The sequence below is a fragment of the Myxine glutinosa genome, chromosome 1, assembly GCF_964187855.1.
Source record: "Myxine glutinosa chromosome 1, kmMyxGlut1.1, whole genome shotgun sequence".
In the NCBI taxonomy this organism is placed as follows: domain Eukaryota; kingdom Metazoa; phylum Chordata; class Myxini; order Myxiniformes; family Myxinidae; genus Myxine; species Myxine glutinosa.
The window spans coordinates 10,473,876-10,492,132 of record NC_136261.1 but is presented as its reverse complement, the minus strand read 5'-3'; the positions used below and the strand labels follow the sequence as shown (position 1 = coordinate 10,492,132).

Genomic DNA, 18,257 nt, shown 5'->3' with positions numbered 1-18,257 from the left:
CGAACAAATAAAAGCAAAGTACATTGCTCATTGAATGAGCAAAATAATAAAGTGAATATGACATCAACCAGATTTTATGGTGGAATGGTTAGAGCGTCCGCTCTGATTCTGGTAGGCCATTGGTTCAAACCATGACTGAGTCATACCCAACACTTTAAAATTAAGTAGGTGCTGCTTCCTTGCTTGAGGCTCAGCATTTGCAAAGTTCGGATATCGTTAGGGTTAGGATATTGGTAACATGGAAAAAACAAACCCTCCAACCTTTCTTCCCGTTCTGAACAACATTCTTGTTTCCGCTCATTAAGAACAATGTTAAAAGTAAAGAAAATTGAAAAAAAAAACGTTTGAATCACAATCTCACAACATTCCGTCATCCCATGATTCTTCAGTAAAAATAGTAAATAAGTAATCTAAATAATAAAAAATTCGAAGTCATTGGTAATGGAAAAAAGAATATACAACAGGAACTCCCCGGACAAAGACCTTTATAATGATATGGGTGTATGGTCCCTTGTCGAGTAGTTTAAAGGGGAACCCAAACGCAAAATTTTTTTTACTGAAAACCATTGAAATCATTCATTATGGTCTAATTTGATTAGATTTTGCCAATCAGAAAGTGTCGAAAACATCCCTGGAGCATCAATTTTTTATTTTACCAGTGACGTCACACCCTTAACCCACCTTGATCCAAATGGCGGATTTACATAAAGAGCAGTGCATTCCGAGCTCGGATTCCGAAACTGATTCTTCCGTCATTTGCAACTCTGAAGGTTCTCAGCATGTTGAAACTGATCAGTGGGATTTTGAAGAAGCTATTGGAGACAAAATTAGTGATGGAAACGCTTTTGTGGGAATTGGAGATCCGGGTCGTTTTGAGCCTTGTGCGAGGGAATCAGATGAAGATGGTGCTCGTGAAGATCGCAGTGTTGGTAGTGCAGATAAAAACGCCAGTCGTATGTTCACTATAGATCGGTAGGTTTGTTTTTCTGAGCAATTGACAGTTTATCAGGGATTTTGTATCGATTGATAAATCTGTTATATTTAACTCCAGAAGAAATACGGCACAGACACGACGCGGAATGGACCCAGACACACGATTGATGGGGGATTATGGAGGGGGACGGGAGGAGGGTGTAGGGTGGTCATGGGTATTGTTAGCTTGGGCTTTTGAGCTCTTCAGATGCACAGGGCAAGGTGGCGGTAATGTTAGCCAGCACAACTAGCAAGGTGAGCGTGCCAGCAGACCAACACAGGTGTTCAATTCACCACTCAAATCACCTGTGTCCATTTTCTGGTAGCAGCTCGGTAGAGATGGTGTTACAGATTCGTGTGACGGTTGTGTCTTCCACTTAATCGTGGTGGACAACTACAACATCTAGCCATCTCTGTTGTTTCATAACAGTTCTTTGTAAAATGTCCCAAACAAAAAAAACTAATATTTTGATTTGTATTACTACAACCACCAAGGATGCATCGACCTGTCATATTTTTTGAAATTTGCAAATTCATTACCGTTTGAGTTAAATCACACCACGATGTAACCCGTAACCAATGCAGAAGTGGCCCCGGCTTCATCATGCAACGTCACGGATAATCATGAAGAAGAAGAAGATTTCGCTTTATAATCACAAAATTACCCACTATATAAATCGGAAATTGGAAAAAGACACATTATGTCTATTTTGTAGGGTATCAAGGTATAGATTAGCATTGAGGTGCTCTGAGCGTTTGGGTTCCCCTTTAAGATGAAATGGTCGTAAAGACATGCATGCAAACAGAATAAGTGTATTATTATATAGATTACAATTGTGTTAATGATCAAATTTGTACCTTGAAACAAAGCGATGATTCCCAACGTGCTTACCTGTTTACCTACTCCATCACGATCCCCATGCAGACGAAATGCGACCGGTACTGGCCGGCTGAGGGTCGTGTTGATATTTATGGCTCTTTGTCAGTCACCTTACTTTCAGAGGCAACTCATGAGGACTGGACCATTCGCTGCTTCCAGCTCTCCCAGGTTTGCCATTTTAGCTTCATTTCTCACTTTCATTGAGCTCTGCCAAACATCAATTGTTACCTCCACCACCTAAGGTGGACGGAGGTTATGTTTTCACTCGCTTGTTTGTCTGTCTTTGAGAAGGATAACTCAAAATGTTATGGGTGGATTTGGACGAAACATGGTGAACAGGTTGATTGTGTGACAAGAATGAATCGATTCAATTTTGGTGAAGATCCAGATCTGGATACTAGATTTTATATTTATTTTTTAAGTGATTCTTCACCATTGAGAGATAAAGTCAAAAATTATATACAGTGCCTTCAGAAAGTATTCACACCCCTTGACTTTTTTCACATTTTGTTGTGTTACAGCCTGAATTTAAAATGCATTAAATTGAGATTTTTTTTATCACTGATCTACACTTGATACCCCATAATGTCAGTGTAAAAAAAAAAAAAAATTGCATTTTTTACCAAATAATTTGAAAAGAAATACAGAAGTATCTAATTTACAAAAGTATTCAACCCCCAAAGTCAGGTCTTCTTGGGGTTGTCTGTTTCAGCTGTGCACATTTGCATTTGAAGAGTATCTCCCATTCTTCCTTGAAGATTTGATATGTCAAGTCCATATCTGGACATTTGATATGTCCAGATATGTCAAGTTGGATGGGGAGTGTCGGTGAACAGCAATCTTCGTTTTTCTACAGATTCTCAATGGGATTAAAATCTGGGCTTTGGCTGGGCCACTCAAGGACTTTCATATTTTTATTTTGAAGCCATTCTCATGTTGCTTTGGCTGTATACTTGGGGTCATTGTCCTGTTGGAACGTAAATCTTTGTCGCAGCCTAAGGTCTTTTGTACTCTGAAGCAGGTTCTCCTCAAGAATTTGCCTATATTTGGCTCCATTCATTGTTCCCTGTATCCTTACAAGTCTCCCAATCCCTGCCACTGAAATGCATCCCCATAGCATGATGCTGCCACCACCATGTTTAACCATTGGGATGGTGTTAATTGGGCGATGAGCTGTGCTCGGTTCTCCGCCAGAGGTAGCGCTTTGCATTCAGGCCAAAGAGTTCAATTTTCGTCTCATCAGACCAAACAACCTTTTGCCTCATGCTCTGAGTCTTTCATGTGCATTTTTTTCAAACTTCAGGCATGTTGTCATGTGCCTTTTTCTCAGGAGTGGCTTCCATCTGCCACTCTCCCATTACGTCTAGATTTGTGAAGTGATGCAGTGACTTGTCCTTCCGACAGGTTCTCCCATCTGAGCCAAGGAACTCGGTGGTTCTGTCAGAGTGGTCTTTGGGTTCTTGGTCACTTCCCCGATCAAAGTCCTTGCTCGGTTGCTCAGTTTGGTCGGACGGCTAGCTCCAGGAAGAGTCGGTGTCATTCCATATTTTTTCCACTTTCTAATAATGGAGCTCACTGTGCATTTGGGAACTTTAAACATGACAGAAATTGTTTTATACCCTTCCCCAGATATATGCCTCCTCACAATCCTATCTGGGAATTGTACAGACAGTTCCTTGGACTTCATGGTAGAGTTTCTGCTCTGTCATGCACTGTCAACTGTGCGACCTTATATAGAAAGGTGTGTTTTATTTACTAGTATACCCGCTCACTACGGAAGCAGCAGGAAGGGTCATTCCTCTTTGGAGTATATAGATTACAGTCGATCTATGGTTGGGTCTCAAGAACATTGGGTGTGTGTTCATTTACCAAGTTCGTTGTGGAGAGATCAGCAAGTGGTTGAAGCATTCGAGCAAGCACTCCATTCAAAACCGTTAAGGAATGGCTCACTTGGCAAGCGCTAGCTAGCTGCTTGGTAAATGAGCACAACCCGGACTTCCTCCCTTTCAGTTTCGTATTGAACAGCAGGAGCGCGTTTCAAAAGTTCGCTACAAAAAATGCCAAGTTAGCGGCAGAAAGGGCCATGTTATTAACCCAACATTTGTGGTGTATATAAAGTACCGTAGATATTCGCTCAGTTCTGTAAGTAAAGCTTACTTCATGGATGTCGGGATTCCTCCAAATTTCTTCATTTAGTGTTATAAAGAGCATTGGCGACTGTTTAAAAAGCTAATCATACGTGTTTGTTGTTTATAATATTTTTACTTCCTGTAGAAGCCGTTGCTCCCACAGAAACACCATTATAACTATAAGCTATTTATTCACGTTATCACTGCAGGAAAAACGCCTTGGGGAAGTGGGACATTATTAGTATTAATATTGTTTTGTAATAACATTAATAACATGCGTTTATCATTAATTTTGTTATTAAAAGCGTCTTTGGAAAAACGCCACGATAAAGCTAATCTAACATGGATATACACCTCAACATGCAACCTCATTGACGGCAATGGCAGGGAAAACCCACTCGGGGGAGAAAATCCCCTTGGGAAGGGGGGCAAATGAATGCGCTACAACCTTCATTATGTAACCTTTAGTCATCCTGTCAAGTTTGGTTGAGATTGGATAAGTAACGACAGAATTTATTGGGGTCAAAAATTCATCAGACGGACACCAAATGGCATATTTTGGTATGATTTATAAATCATGTCCAATCAATTTAATTGACCACAGTTGGATGCCAATGAAGTTGTAGGAAAGGAAATTGGATGCACTTGAGCTCAGTCTGGAGTGTCATAGCAAAGGGGTTGAATACTTATTAACTGAAGACATTTCAGCTTTTCATTTGTAATTTTGTAAAAGTTTCTAAACGAAATATTACAATTTGACATTATGGGGTATTATGTGTAGGTCTGTGCCAAAAAAGATCTCAATTTAATCCATTTTTAATTTAGGCTGAAACACAACAAAATATGTAAAGGTCATGGGGTGTGAATACTTTCTGAATGCACAGTTTCACATGATATTTGTGGATAGGTAAAAAGTTATGGACGAGTTATGACAAAACTGGGTGCATGAGTTGTTTAGGTGACAATAACAAGCCGATTGGATTTAGATTCAGGTCCGAATCCAGATCCGGCCTATCAGTGGGACAAAACATAAACTGTTCAGCCTGGCGGAGGTATGCGCTCTACCGAGTGCCCTTCTAGTTTGTTTTTCGGAGAGAGGCCAGGCGAGGGACTGAATTTTGGACTAAAATGCATTTTAATCTGGCCTACACACTGAGGAAATCCATGCACACAAATCCTGGACCATTCGGCTTGTGTCAATGTAGAATCACTCACGGTCTCCTCTCCATCTACGACGTCAATGGGGACTCACCTGTGAAGATCCTTTCTTGCTGGACAATTGTCCAGCAGCACTGATGACTATGCTCTACTGCTCCGGCCAAATTTGCACGGATCGAGCAAAGCTCTGATGGCAGACAAGATCTGCCAGAAACCCTCTGATGGTTAAACTGCCGAAATCTCGGTTCTCTGCTCACCTTCACTCTTTCATTCCTCTTTTCTCCCGCCTCTGGAACAAACTCCCACACTCCCTTCAATCCCATTCCTCCCTCCAGGTCTTTAAAACAGCTGTTCACCACCATCTCTTATCTTCCCCCATCCAAAACCTTGATCTTTTCTACCCCCACTAATTCACCCCAGATCCACCTTGTTTGAAATTCCAACTTCTTTCCTGGAAATCCTGGCAGTGTCCATATGTTTTATACCTCTCCCACCCCCCCCCCCTCCCCTTCCCATGCCCCCGCCCCAAAGCCCTCTCCCTCCCACAGATCTCTCGATGTCCCTGCTCTCAAATGTTGTGTTTGTGTCCTTCCCCCTCTCTCCCCATCTGGTCTACCGCTCCCCATGTTATATGTTTTATGTGTCGGTTTGTCTTTCTGTGTCATTAATGTTAGCTCTTTCACGAGCCTCGATCTTGTATACAAAAAAAAACAAAAGCTGTTGATGTCACATCCATGTTTCCCCACAATATCTACACCGAGTTTCTGCACTTTGAATATTGCCTTAGATCAAGGTGCGTTAGACGGGTAAGTTCAATTTTCGACTCAAGAAGAAGTGGATTCTGTCTTTTTTTATTTTAATCATCGGAAGGTTAAAAAAAAACCCACAAGAAATGACGTCATTGCACTTGATATTCACCTGGAAGATACTTGAGGCTTGTATCAGTGTAAGCAACACCAGGTGAATGAGCCTGCCATGAACTGACAAATCATTCGACTGTGTGGGCCAGCTTTGGAAATTATAGTTTCTCCTGGTAGAATACCAATAAGTACAAGACACACTTCGCTTTGTGATGTTCCTCTTGAAGACCACATTTCCAAGCTGGCCTCCAAAGCCAGTCGCCGACTGGGCATCATCCGTCGTGCGAAGTCCTTCCTTGGCACACCTGAGCTCCTCACCACATACAAGGCTTTCATCCGCAGCTCAATGGAGTACTGCTCTCCCCTCTGGGCTGGTGCTCCTGCCTCACACCAAGCTCGGCTGCACGCTGTTGAAACCAAAGCTTTCAGAATCATTGGAATCTCCCGTGATGAAGCTAACTCCAAGGGCCTTTCACTCACTCACCGCAGGCAGGTTGATGGTCTTTCTGTCTTCAACCGACTCCTCTCCGGCCTTGCTTCCCCAGCTCTCTCTGGGCTCTGTCCCCCAAATATTCCTACAGGTCGCACAAGATCTGCCTGCAACCCTCTTATGGTTAAACTGCCAAAATCAAGACTCTCTGTTCACCTTCTCTCCTTCATTCCTCTTTTTTCCCGCCTCTGGGACAAACTCTCTTCAATCCCACTCCTCCCTCCATGTCTTTAAAACAGCTGTTCACCACCATCTCTTATCTTCCCCCATCCAAAACCTTGATCTTTTCTACCCCCGTTAATTCACCCCAGATCCACTTTTTTGAAATTCCGACTTCTTTCCTGGAAGTCCTAGCAGTGTCCATGTGTTTTATACCCCCCCCCCCCCCTTCCCATGCCTCCTCCCCCCAAGCCCTCTCCCTCCCACAGATCTTCCGTTGTCCCTGTTCTCTACTGTTGTGCTTGTGTGCTTCCCTCTCTCTTCCCATCTTGTCTCCCGCTCCCTTTATCTTATGTTTTATGTCAGTTTGTCTTTTTGTGATTAATGTTAGCTCTTACATGAGCCTCGATGTTGTATACAAAAAAATATATATATATATATTTGTTTTATCACATTGACACTTCATGGCCTGTTGTGGTGCTCACAGGGAGGTGAAATCCATGAAACGTGGCAATGCAGCTACACGGCGTGGCCTGACCACGGCGTGCCGAGCACCCAGAACATGCCTCGGCTCCTCACCTTTGTGTGCCTTGTCCGCTGTAGTTTGGGCGTTCCTGCCACGCCGATCATTGTGCACTGCAGGTAACATTGGTGGATGTATGGGGTGGATTGGTTAATGTGAGTACTGGTGGTTCGGGGTTCGGGAACCGCATCTTCGGGGCCATCGCCCGATCCAGTGCAGTTATCGATTCAAGTTGTTTGTGATGTTGCCAGGTTATTGGGATAGACGGAAGTGGTGAATAATAAAGACGGAAGTGGTGAATAATAAAGACGGAAGTGGTGAATAATAAATACGGAAATGGTGAATAATAAAGACGGAAGTGGTGAAATTTTTCTTATTGACGTTTTAATGTTGATTGGCAGAGCAGACGAGTGCAGAATGTACGTTAATTGGGTAACGAGGTCTTTTATTACCTTTTTATGTCTAGTTAATGTAGATGTGTGAAAATGTTATTTTGACCTTTAGTTTTAAAAGCTTTGAAAAATATTTCACTGAAACTCAACTTCCACTGATAAAAGTGTTTTTTTTTTTTATCTTTGAAGGAGCACGGGCTCCAGCATGAGACGGACAAAATGACGGGCAAGACACAAACTCTTCCGAGAAGATGTTTATTCTCAAAACCAACTCGGGAACACTGAGAAGCCCGTTTATCGGGCTGCCTTATAAAGCACAACCAGAAACCGAAAGCCACGCCTCTCAGGCGAGGCGTGCTTCGGTGGTCACGTGATCAACAGGTGGAGCTGATTATACCCGCACGCGCGGCACGCTTTGGTGGTCACGTGACCAGCCACTCTGGCGCCGCGGTTCCCCGCCGGTGACGTCACCGGCTGGAGCAAGGAGATTCTGATGCTGGTCTTGCTTGGGGGACCCATGGGTCGCTACACACGCCCCCCCAGAATGGACTTGGTCCAGGGAGGTCAACCTGAGGGGGGTCCGGATGACCCGACCGAAACGACCCCTGGACAGTCGTGGGGGGGGGGGGGGGGTCCGGTGTGGTGGTGGGTGGTTGGACGGGGGGTGTAGTGGACAGGGGGCGGCCGCGCCGCAGTGGTAGAGCCAGCCGTGGTGGCTGGCCGACGTCCATGTGGGCCGGTTTGAGGCGGTCCAGCGAGATCCGGTCCGCCCGGCCGCTGATGCTGACGATGAAGGACTTGTTGTCCCGGCGTAGGACCCGGAAGGGTCCGTCGTATGGTGGCCAGGGCGGCCCCCGGTGCGCGTCGTGGCGCACAAAGACGTACTCCGCCATGCGGAGTGCTGGGGGGACGTAGGAGTGAGGGTCGCCATGGCGGGACGTTGGCACCGGGGCGAAACGTTGGGCGGCCTCCTGGAAGTCCGTGCGCTGGCGCGCGGCGGACCAGGGGCTGGTGGCGTCGGGCACGAACTCGCCCGGGACGCGGAGAGTCTGGCCGTACACCAGCTCGGCGGTGGACGCCTGGAGGTCCTCCTTGGGGGCCGTGCGGAGGCCCAAAAGGACCCACGGGAGCCGGTCGGCCCACCCGTCGTACTGGAGGCCGGCCATGAGTGCGGCCTTCATGGAGCGGTGAAACCGCTCGCACAACCCGTTGGCTTGGGGGTGGTAGGCCGTGGTGCAGTGCAGAGTGACTCCCAACGAGCGGGCGACCGCGCCCCAAAGTTCGGACGTGAACTGTGGGCCGCGGTCGGACGAGATGTCCGCCGGTGCGCCGAAGCGCGCGACCCAGGTGGCGATGAACGCCTGCGCCACGTCGGCGGTGGTGGTGGAGGTGAGGGGCACGGCCTCCGGCCACCTGGTGGTCCTGCCCACCATGGTGAGCAGGTGGGTGAACCCCCGCGATGGGGGCAGGGGACCCACCAGGTCCACGTGGACGTGGTCGAAACGCCGCTCGGGCACGGTGAAAGGAGCCAACGGAGCCAGGGTGTGACGGTGGACCTTGGCCCGCTGGCAGGCTGTGCAGGCGTTGGCCCAGTTGCGGACGTCCCATCGCAACGCATGCCAGACGAAGCGTGCTGACACCAGCTTCTGGGACGCCTTCCGACCTGGGTGCGAGAGGTCGTGGAGGGAAGCGAAAATGCGACGCCACCAGGAGACCGGCACGACGGGGCGCGGTCGGCCTTGGGAGACGTCGCAGAGCAGGACCGTGCCCGCGAAGGGGACGTCAGCCAAGCGGAGGCCCGTGTCTGCCATCCTGAGTGCCTGCACTGTGCCGTCGGTGGCCTGGTCCGGCGCCATCAGGGCGAAATCCACACCGAGGTGGACGGCGTTGGCGCCGGCCCGAGAAAGGCAGTCGGCCACGGTGTTGTCTTTCCCGGCGACGTGCCGGATGTCCGTGGTGTATTCCGACACGGCGGAGAGGTGGCGCTGCTGGCGGGCCGACCACGGCTCCGTGACCTTGGCCATTGCGAAAAGCAATGGCTTGTGGTCGACAAAGGCCGTGAATGGGCGGCCCTCCAGGAGGTGGCGAAAATGGCGGACGGCCAGGTACAGCCCGAGGAGCTCGCGGTCGAACGTGCTGTACTTCAGCTCATTGGGCAGGAGTTGCCGGCTGAAGAATGCGAGCGGCTGCCAGGCCCCATTCACCCATTGCTCATGGACCGCGCCCACGGCGTAGTCGGAGGCGTCCGTGGTGAGGGCGATGGGGGCATGGGGTACCGGGTGGGCCAGCAGCGTGGCGTTGGCGAGGGCCCGTTTCGCGCTGGCAAAAGCCGCGTCCATGTCCGTGGACCAGACGACGTCGTGCTTCGCCGGCTGGCCGCGGAGGGCGGCGTACAAGGGCCGCATGAGTTGCGCCGCTCGGGGCACGAAGCGGTGATAGAAGTTCACCATCCCGAGGAACTCCTGCAGCGCCTTGACGGAGCGGGGGCGCGGGAAAGCGGCGATGGCCTCGACTTTGGCCGGCAGCGGCACAGCGCCGTTCCGGGTGATGCGGTGGCCCAAAAAGTCGATCGTCGCCGCACCAAAGTGACATTTAGCTGGGTTGACAATCAAGCCATGCTCGCTGAGGTGGCCGAACAGCGTCCGGAGGTGGAGGAGGTGCTCGGCTCTGGACATGCTGGCGACGAGGATGTCATCCAGGTAGGTGAAGAGGAACGGCAGGTCGCGCAGCACGCCGTCCATCAGGCGCTGGAACGCCTGCGCCGCGTTTTTGGGGCCGAAGGGCATCCGGAGGAACTCGAAGAGGCTGAAAGGTGTGATCACGGCCGTCTTCGGGATGTCGGCCGGGCGGACTGGCACCTGGTGGTACCCCCGGATCAGGTCCACTTTAGAAAAAATGGTCCGCCCCGCCAACCGGGTGGAAAAATCCTGGATGTGCGGGACGGGGTACCTGTCGAGGGTAGTGGCATCGTTGAGGCGGCGGTAGTCGCCGCATGGCCGCCATCCGCCCCCCGGCTTCGGGACGATGTGCAACGGCGAGGCCCAGGCGCTGCCGGAGCGCCGCACGATGCCGAGGCGCTCCAGCGCCGTGAACTCGGCCTTGGCGACGGCGAGTTTGGCGTGGTCGAGACGGCGAGCCCGGGCGTACACCGGCGGGCCCGTAGTGGGGATGTGATGCTTGATGCCGTGCCGCACCGCGATGGCCAAAAACATCGGCCGCGTGAGGGCCGGGAACTCCGCGAGGAGACGTGCGGTCGTCCGCCAATGGGAGGGCGCAGGAAAACTCGGTGGGTGCGGCCCGGCTCAAGGCGCACGCCAGGGAGCTGAAAGTCTCGGCGTTGACGAGACGCCGGCGTTTCATGTCTACCAGCAGCCCGTGGGCGCACAGGAAATCGGCCCCGAGCAAAGCCATGGGGACGTCCGCCGTCACGAACTCCCAGTGAAAGAGCTGCCTGCCGAAGCGGAGGGCGACGGTGCGTGGGCCGAAGGTGTGGATGGCGGAGCCGTTGGCCGTGACCAATGGGGGGCCGCAGACGGCGGCCCGCCTGTCCTCCGCCAAAGCGGGAATGACGCTCAGCTGGGTGCCGGTGTCGCAGAGGAAGCGCCGCCCCGATGCTCGGTCCGTGATGAACAGCAGGTTTCCGGAACGGCCGGCGTTCATTGCTGGTAGGGAACGCCGGCTCGCCCGTTTCCCGACTTGCCGAACGTGCACGGGGGTCGGCATGATCGGGCCTGCCGCCCGAACCTGGCGTGAAAATAGCACCAGGCCGGGTCCGGCTGGGGCTCCGGTCGACGCGTCGGGACCGGGCGACGCGGTGTCGCCGCTGCCAGTCGTGCCGGCCCGGCGGTCTCCGGGAAGGAAACTGCATCGCGGGCGTCGGGCGGGTGGGCGGGAAGGCTCCCGGCCGCCATCCCGACGAGCTGGCTCGACGCTCCGGCGAGCTGGCTTGCCGAAGCGATCTTGTCGGCCTCCTTGGCGAGGTCGCGGGGGTTTACGATGGTCGTACCTGCCAGGGCGACCCGTACCGGGGCCGGGAGCTGGCGAAGAAAGAGCTCCTGAAACAGGAAATCCGAGGGGTGCTCGCCGAGCAACGCGAGCATGTAGTCCATGCGCTCGGACGGGCGCGTATCGCCGAGCTCAGGTAGGTCGAGCAGGCGTCGTGCGCGCTCAGCCGGGGAGAGGGCGTATGCGCCCAGCAGAAGTGCCTTGATGGTGTCGTACTTGCCGTCAGCGGGCGGGTTCTGGAGGAAGCTCAGGCAGCGGGTGGCGGTCGCGGAGCCGAGCGCGGCGACCACGTAATGGTAGCGGGTGGCGTCCTCCGTGATGCCACGCAGGGCGAACTGGGAGTCCGCCTGCACGAACCAGACGGCGGCATGTGCTTCCCAGAAGGTGGGCAGCTTGAGGGACACTGCGGTGTCCATCGCGTGTTGCAAATTCGGGGTCACCAGTGAAGGAGCACGGGCTCCAGCATGAGATGGACAAAATGACGGGCAAGACACAAACTCTTCCGAGAAGATGTTTATTCTCAAAACCAACTCGGGAACACTGAAAAGCCCGTTTATCGGGCTGCCTTATAAAGCACAACCAGAAACCGAAACCGAAACCAAAAGCCACGCCTCTCAGGCGAGGCGTGCTTCGGTGGTCACGTGATCAACAGGTGTAGCTGATTATACCCGCACGCGTGGCACGCTTTGGTGGTCACGTGACCAGCCACTCTGGCGCTGTGGTTCCCCGCCGGTGACGTCACCGGCTGGAGCAAGGAGATTCTGATGCTGGTCTTGCTTGGGGGACCCATGGGTCGCTACAGCTTCATCGATAACATTGTACTTTACATTATACGAGCAGAAGTACCCGGCATTGCCGGGTGGGGGAGGGGAGGGGGAGGAGGAAGGGGAGGGGCGGGGCGGGGAACGGGGGGGGGGAGCGAGCCCCTTGGCAAAGCGAGCGATTTTTTTTTCATAGCGTCATAGCGTCATAGCGTTTCATAGCGTCATAACGTTTCATAGCGTCATAGCGATTTTTTTTTTCATAGCGTCATAACGTCATAGCGTTCATCGCGTCATATCGTTCATAGCGTCATAGCGTCATATCGTTCATAGCGTCATAGCGTCATAGCGTTCATAGCGTTTCATAGCGTCTTAGCGATTTTTTTTTCATAGCGTCAGAGCGTCATAGCGTTCATCGCGTCATAGCGTCATAGCGTTTCATAGCGTTTCATAGCGTCATAGCGATTTTTTTTTTCATAGCGTCATAGCATCATAGCGTTCATAGCGTCATATCGTTCATAGCTTCATAGCGTCATAGCGTTCATAGCGTCATAGCGTTTCATAGCGTCATAGCGATTTTTTTTTTGATAGCGTCATAGCGTTCATAGCGTCATATCGTTCATAGCGTTTCATAGCGTCATAGCGATTTTTTTTTTCATAGCGTCATAGCGTCATAGCGTTCATAGCGTCATAGCGTTCATAGCGTTTCATAGCGTCATAGCGATTTTTTTTTTCATAGCGTCATAGCGGCCATAGCGTCATATCGTTCATAGCGTCATAGCGATTTTTTTTTTCATAGCATCATAGCGTCATAGCGATTTTTTTTTTCATAGCGTTCATAGCGTCATAGCGATTTTTTTTTTCATTGCGGTCATAGCGTCATAGCGATTTTTTTTTTCATAGCGTCATAGCGGTCATAGCGTCATAGCGATTTTTTTTTTCATAGCGTCATAGCGGTCATAGCGTCATATCGTTCATAGCGTCATAGCGATTTTTTTTTCATCGCGTCATAGTGTCATAGCGATTTTTTTTTTCATAGCGTCATAGCGGTCATAGCGGTCATAGCGTCATAGCGTCATAGCGTTCATAGCATTTCATAGCGTCATAGCGATTTTTTTTCTCATAGCGTCATAGCGTTCATAGCGTCATAGCGCCATAGCGTCATAGCGTTCATAGCGTCATAGCGTCATCACGTGATCGCTCTGAGTGAATCAGCGCCCACCTGCTCTGATTCCGTTGATTCCGTGCACTGAAATGCGCTGAGGTAAATATGAATAAAAAATATGGATCGTCAAATATTTTGAGTTCGGCCATGTTCGTCCCAGGCTCAATGGCCATATCTATGCCAAATATCAAGCACGTAAGCCTCTCCGTTTAGGAGTCTATCGGTAACATTACACACACACACACACACACACACACACACACACACACACACACACACACACACACACACACACACACACACACACAAACTGTGTTTTATATATATAGATGTATCTGTCCAAGATGTACCTGAGTGAAGGGAAACATCCAGCATCACCTGTGCGGTACAGGAAGTAAAAGTCCTACCCTTCATTGCGTTTGTTTGTGGTGCGTGTGCTGCGTGCAGTGCTGGTGTGGGCCGCACGGGCACTTTTATAGCATTGGACCTCATCCAGCAGCATCTTCAGTCTCGCACGGCGGTGGACATACTTGCACTCGTGGCCCAGCTGCGGAGACACCGACCCAGTATGGTGCAAACAGAGGTAAAAGAAAAAAAAATTAAACGAAAACACGTCAGATTCACACACCACATTGCACACACTTCTGGTTTTTCGTCGTTTCCTATGGCTGACGGGATTGCTCGGATCGAGCGATCGAACCCCAGTCAAATATTTATTCAATGGGCAACTTAGAGTTGTGCGGAATCACCTCTGGGATGTCGAGCCTGGGTTTGAATCCTGACCCGGCCATAAACTGTCATCCTGATGTTTTGCAGGGTCGATTCAACAATGTGTACACCGTTCCTCGGATGGACGTTAAACTGGGTGTCCTGTCTGCTGTCATTACTTTGTGGACGTTAAAGATCCCACTATGTCCTTTGCAAAGAATATGCCAGTTTTGAACAAATAAAAAATTCCTGCTCCAACCTCCATCATCGGCAATCCAGCGCCCCTTTGACCGCTGAAACATCATTTCAGGCCTGTGAACATGAAATAATCATCCAAAGCTTAACCTGTGCATGTATAAGTTCAGAGAATTGTCTTCCACAAAACAAATTGCATCGTTACTTCGTGTGAAGGAAATGAATCAGGTAGATGTAGTGTCGTGGATTAGTGAACACGTTTGGTGATGGTTTCTGTGAGTTGCACCTGATCTTCTCCCTCTCCCCAGGAGCAGTACGTGTTCCTCCATGGCTGTGTGCTTGCTATGTGGCGTGCGAGGCACGAGTTCATTCCTCCGCTTGTGTATGAGAACGCACACGTCAGCACAGACAAGGGCGATGGTGAGAAACAACGCACCTGTCGTAGTCAGTGAGAAGCAATCCATAAAATACTGTCGCGTTCCTGGCGATTAAAAACTTTACCAGGAAACAGATTAGCCGAGCAAGCTTAAACTCCGAGGCACTGATCAAATGCGGACTTGATATACACGGGGGAAGAAAGGGAAAGGAAGCGATGAGGGGTCTTACCTGTGGTCCGCCGGCAGTTCCCGGACCTGCAAAAAATAACCTGCACGAACCAGATTTAAAATGTACAAAAATAAAGAGGTTTATTAAACGAAATGCTGGTAACAAGAAAAACACGACGGTAAAACTAAATTCCTAATGCCTAGGTCACACATAGGCGGATTTGTTGGCGACTACTGGCGACTGAAAAAATCGCCACCATCCGCCGACAATCGTAATGAAACCGTAATGGACGGTCGCCTGTAGTCGTGGTTATCCTCCCCAGGTCGGCTGCAGTCGGCAAGAGTCGCAAAGGGGCCAAAAAGTTTTTAAAATGTTTAAAAACGGCACGCTCAGTCGCAATGGAAAAAAATCCGCCATGCTGTCGTGATGGAACCGCCATGCTGTCGTCGGTATCCGTAATAAGAGCGTAAAGCGGCCGCAACCCAGTCGCTCATAGTCTTCCGCAATCGCCCCACCAGCTAGCACGGCAGAGATGTGAATGCCATACGGCCTTCCTGTGGCATCTTCCCGACTACGGGCCGACACTGTTGCGGCTGCATATCGACTACAGAAGAACTGTCACGTCTCCCCTGCGGCTATGGGAGACTGACGACGACAGCAGTAGGACTAGTGGCGGCCGAGTTACAGCCATTGGCGACAGAGATACGACTGCCTGGCGACTGCATTACGACATACCACGATTCCATGGCAAGACAGGATGGTGTGAGGGTCTCCGTGGAGTGAGGTCCTGTGGTGCCGACAAGGATATGGCTTTATTGTTTGGACTTGGGACTTATGGGAACTTTATTTTTGGGACTTTGGTCCTTTGGAAACTTTATTTATGGGACTTGGGACCAGTGGAAATAATTTGTTGGACTTTATTTCCATTCTCTCTCCCTGCAGAAAAGTTTGATTATTACATTACAATGATACATCTTTATTAACTTTCTTATTGTACATCAAACATCTTTATGCTTCATGTCATACATCATTGAAGTGAATAAAGTGAAATGTAAAATAGAGAAATAAAGATTTTAAAAGTTGTGTGAATCGTCTCCAATCGCCGGCGGTCTTATTGCAGTCTTGCGGACGTCGGAGTAAACCGCCACCCGGCCCCAATGCAGTCGCCGCGATCCGCCATCGGTCGTAATCTAGCCGCCAGACTGTCGCCATGCTGCCGCCGTGCATCCGCAATGCAGTCGTCGTCGATCTTCAACAGTCGCCATCCCACTCGGGGCGTCGTCGCAATGCAGTCGCCATACTGCCGCCTGACCATATTTGACCGCCCAAAATCGCCAGTAGTCGCCGAAAAATCTTGATCGCCGGCAGTCGCCAAAATATCCGCCTATGTGTGACTTAGGCATTACTGGGACGTCCCCCACACCAGACTTAAACACAGATGAAGGGAAAGGTAAACTGGATAAAATAATAGTGTGATTATTTAGTGCACTTATCTCTGATCAGCTCATGGGGTCTCGTCATGAATTGTCAAGGCCCCGGCGGTCCGTGCGCGGGGACAATCCTGGGCATCAGATAGGCCTCGGTGCGCCCTATCACGCTGCAGCGCTCGTCCACTTGTCCCTCCTGCCTGGAAACTTGCAGCTCAACGTCCGTGGCTCTTCCGCCTCTCATCCACCAGCAACGTCTCGGCACACTGCCTCCCACACCGAGGTCCAGAACGTGAAGAAGAAAAGGGAAAATCGTCAGCGCACAGCCGTCTACTGTGACATCCAGAACGCGCAGGCACAAGAGGCACAAGAGGAAGAATGCTCGTCAGACATGGTTTTTACATCTTGCTCTGACGTCATCAGTGCTTCTTCTCCAATCCCTGCAGGCCAACACCACAGGCCCAGCTCTCCACCACTCACACGCAGTCCCGGCTCTGACGTCATCGGTCGTGCTTTGCCAATCAGCGTGTTGCTTCTTGCTCGCCCTTCCCTTCACCAATCAGCGAGTGCCTTCTTTCTCCGCCCTGGCCAATTGCGGCTCCTCGGGGCGTGTCTTCGGACTGCTCGACCTTCGTGGTGATGTAGCTGTTTGCCATCCCATCGGCAGTGCTCAGAACTGGCTGCCGGTTGGTTTTATTGTTATTTAGTGTCGTTAATGGGCATTTCCTGCGCTACATGTCTAATGCGGTGCTTTAAGAGACCAAGGATAAATCACGAAGGGAACGACGTACAAGGGATAATTTAACCTTATTCCCTAAGCTAGTTAACATGCCCGCCCCCTCGTGACGGGGACAAATATACACTTAATCCGACATCCGGGCTAACAAGTACTTGTTTCATGGTGGTTTCTACACGACAATCGGAGCTACCTATACAAATCTACCTGGTCTAAAGTCATCACTACCCCACCGACATAACAATACGTAAGATCTATTTCAGTATAATGGAAGCTCGAGAGTCATAATGGGTGCCATTGGCCTACTCTAATCTTATAGCTGCATCCTGTTGAAGTACTGCAATGTTCCTCTAAACTGATGATCCTCAAAGGGTGGAACTGGTGTCTTGAAAGGCCTTATGGGTCATCTGACTATAGAGTGAAGTCTCATTGGTCCATAGACTGTTCATTGCATAGACATGTCTTGTGTTACACTGTGATTGGCCACCCTCATGTTCAGTACACCTGAGCATGACACACCACTGTGTGAACGTGATAACATTGAACAAAAATGGTCATTATTGTTTTACTTTATTTCTCTGCAGTCCTTCTATGGATTTTGATAACTAGCAAAGAACCTGTCCTTGCAGACAGGTTAATTCCCCTAATTCTATGATATCAAGATACATACACATTTCGTAGATGGTCACATATGAATGCAATAATATGGCCCTCGGGACTCTCGTAAACGAGCACACTCTAGTATTTTCAGGAATTATGTACAAAACAGACAGACAGGTCACTTGGGGATACCAACAGGGGCCTCGGTCATGTCCTATGTTTGCACTCGCACCAGGTGACAAGATACCATGCACATTTACTTTGGGGTTCTCCCCACACCCTGAACCCCAGGGCCAATTAATTTTTACCATGTAAATCTCCCCCCCCCCCCCACCCCCCAGAATCCCCTGGTACAATTGCCAGTTTTTTGGGTTGATGCGTTTTATATTTGCGACCTTATATGTATTTTGCATGTTTCGGATGGCCTTGGCCTTTGACTAAGTTTGAACAAATGTTGCTCACATATACTATACATGCGTACAGATAAGCTGTGGAAATTTCAATTTGATATCTTGAAATATTATTGAGGTATGTTACTGATACATTTATAA

At 50.0% G+C, this 18,257-nt stretch overlaps 1 protein-coding gene across 1 annotated transcript in view; it reads left to right on the top strand.

Annotated features, from left to right (window-relative positions):
* LOC137421286 (receptor-type tyrosine-protein phosphatase O) overlaps positions 1-18,257 on the top strand; it is a 275,641-nt gene that overhangs the window by 251,383 nt on the left and 6,001 nt on the right. The window contains exons 23-26 of the mRNA XM_068107186.2: positions 1,898-2,020; positions 7,136-7,290; positions 13,942-14,077; positions 14,706-14,817. Coding sequence (XP_067963287.2) covers positions 1,898-2,020; positions 7,136-7,290; positions 13,942-14,077; positions 14,706-14,817 — 526 coding nt within the window. The remainder of the gene's footprint in view (positions 1-1,897; positions 2,021-7,135; positions 7,291-13,941; positions 14,078-14,705; positions 14,818-18,257) is intronic.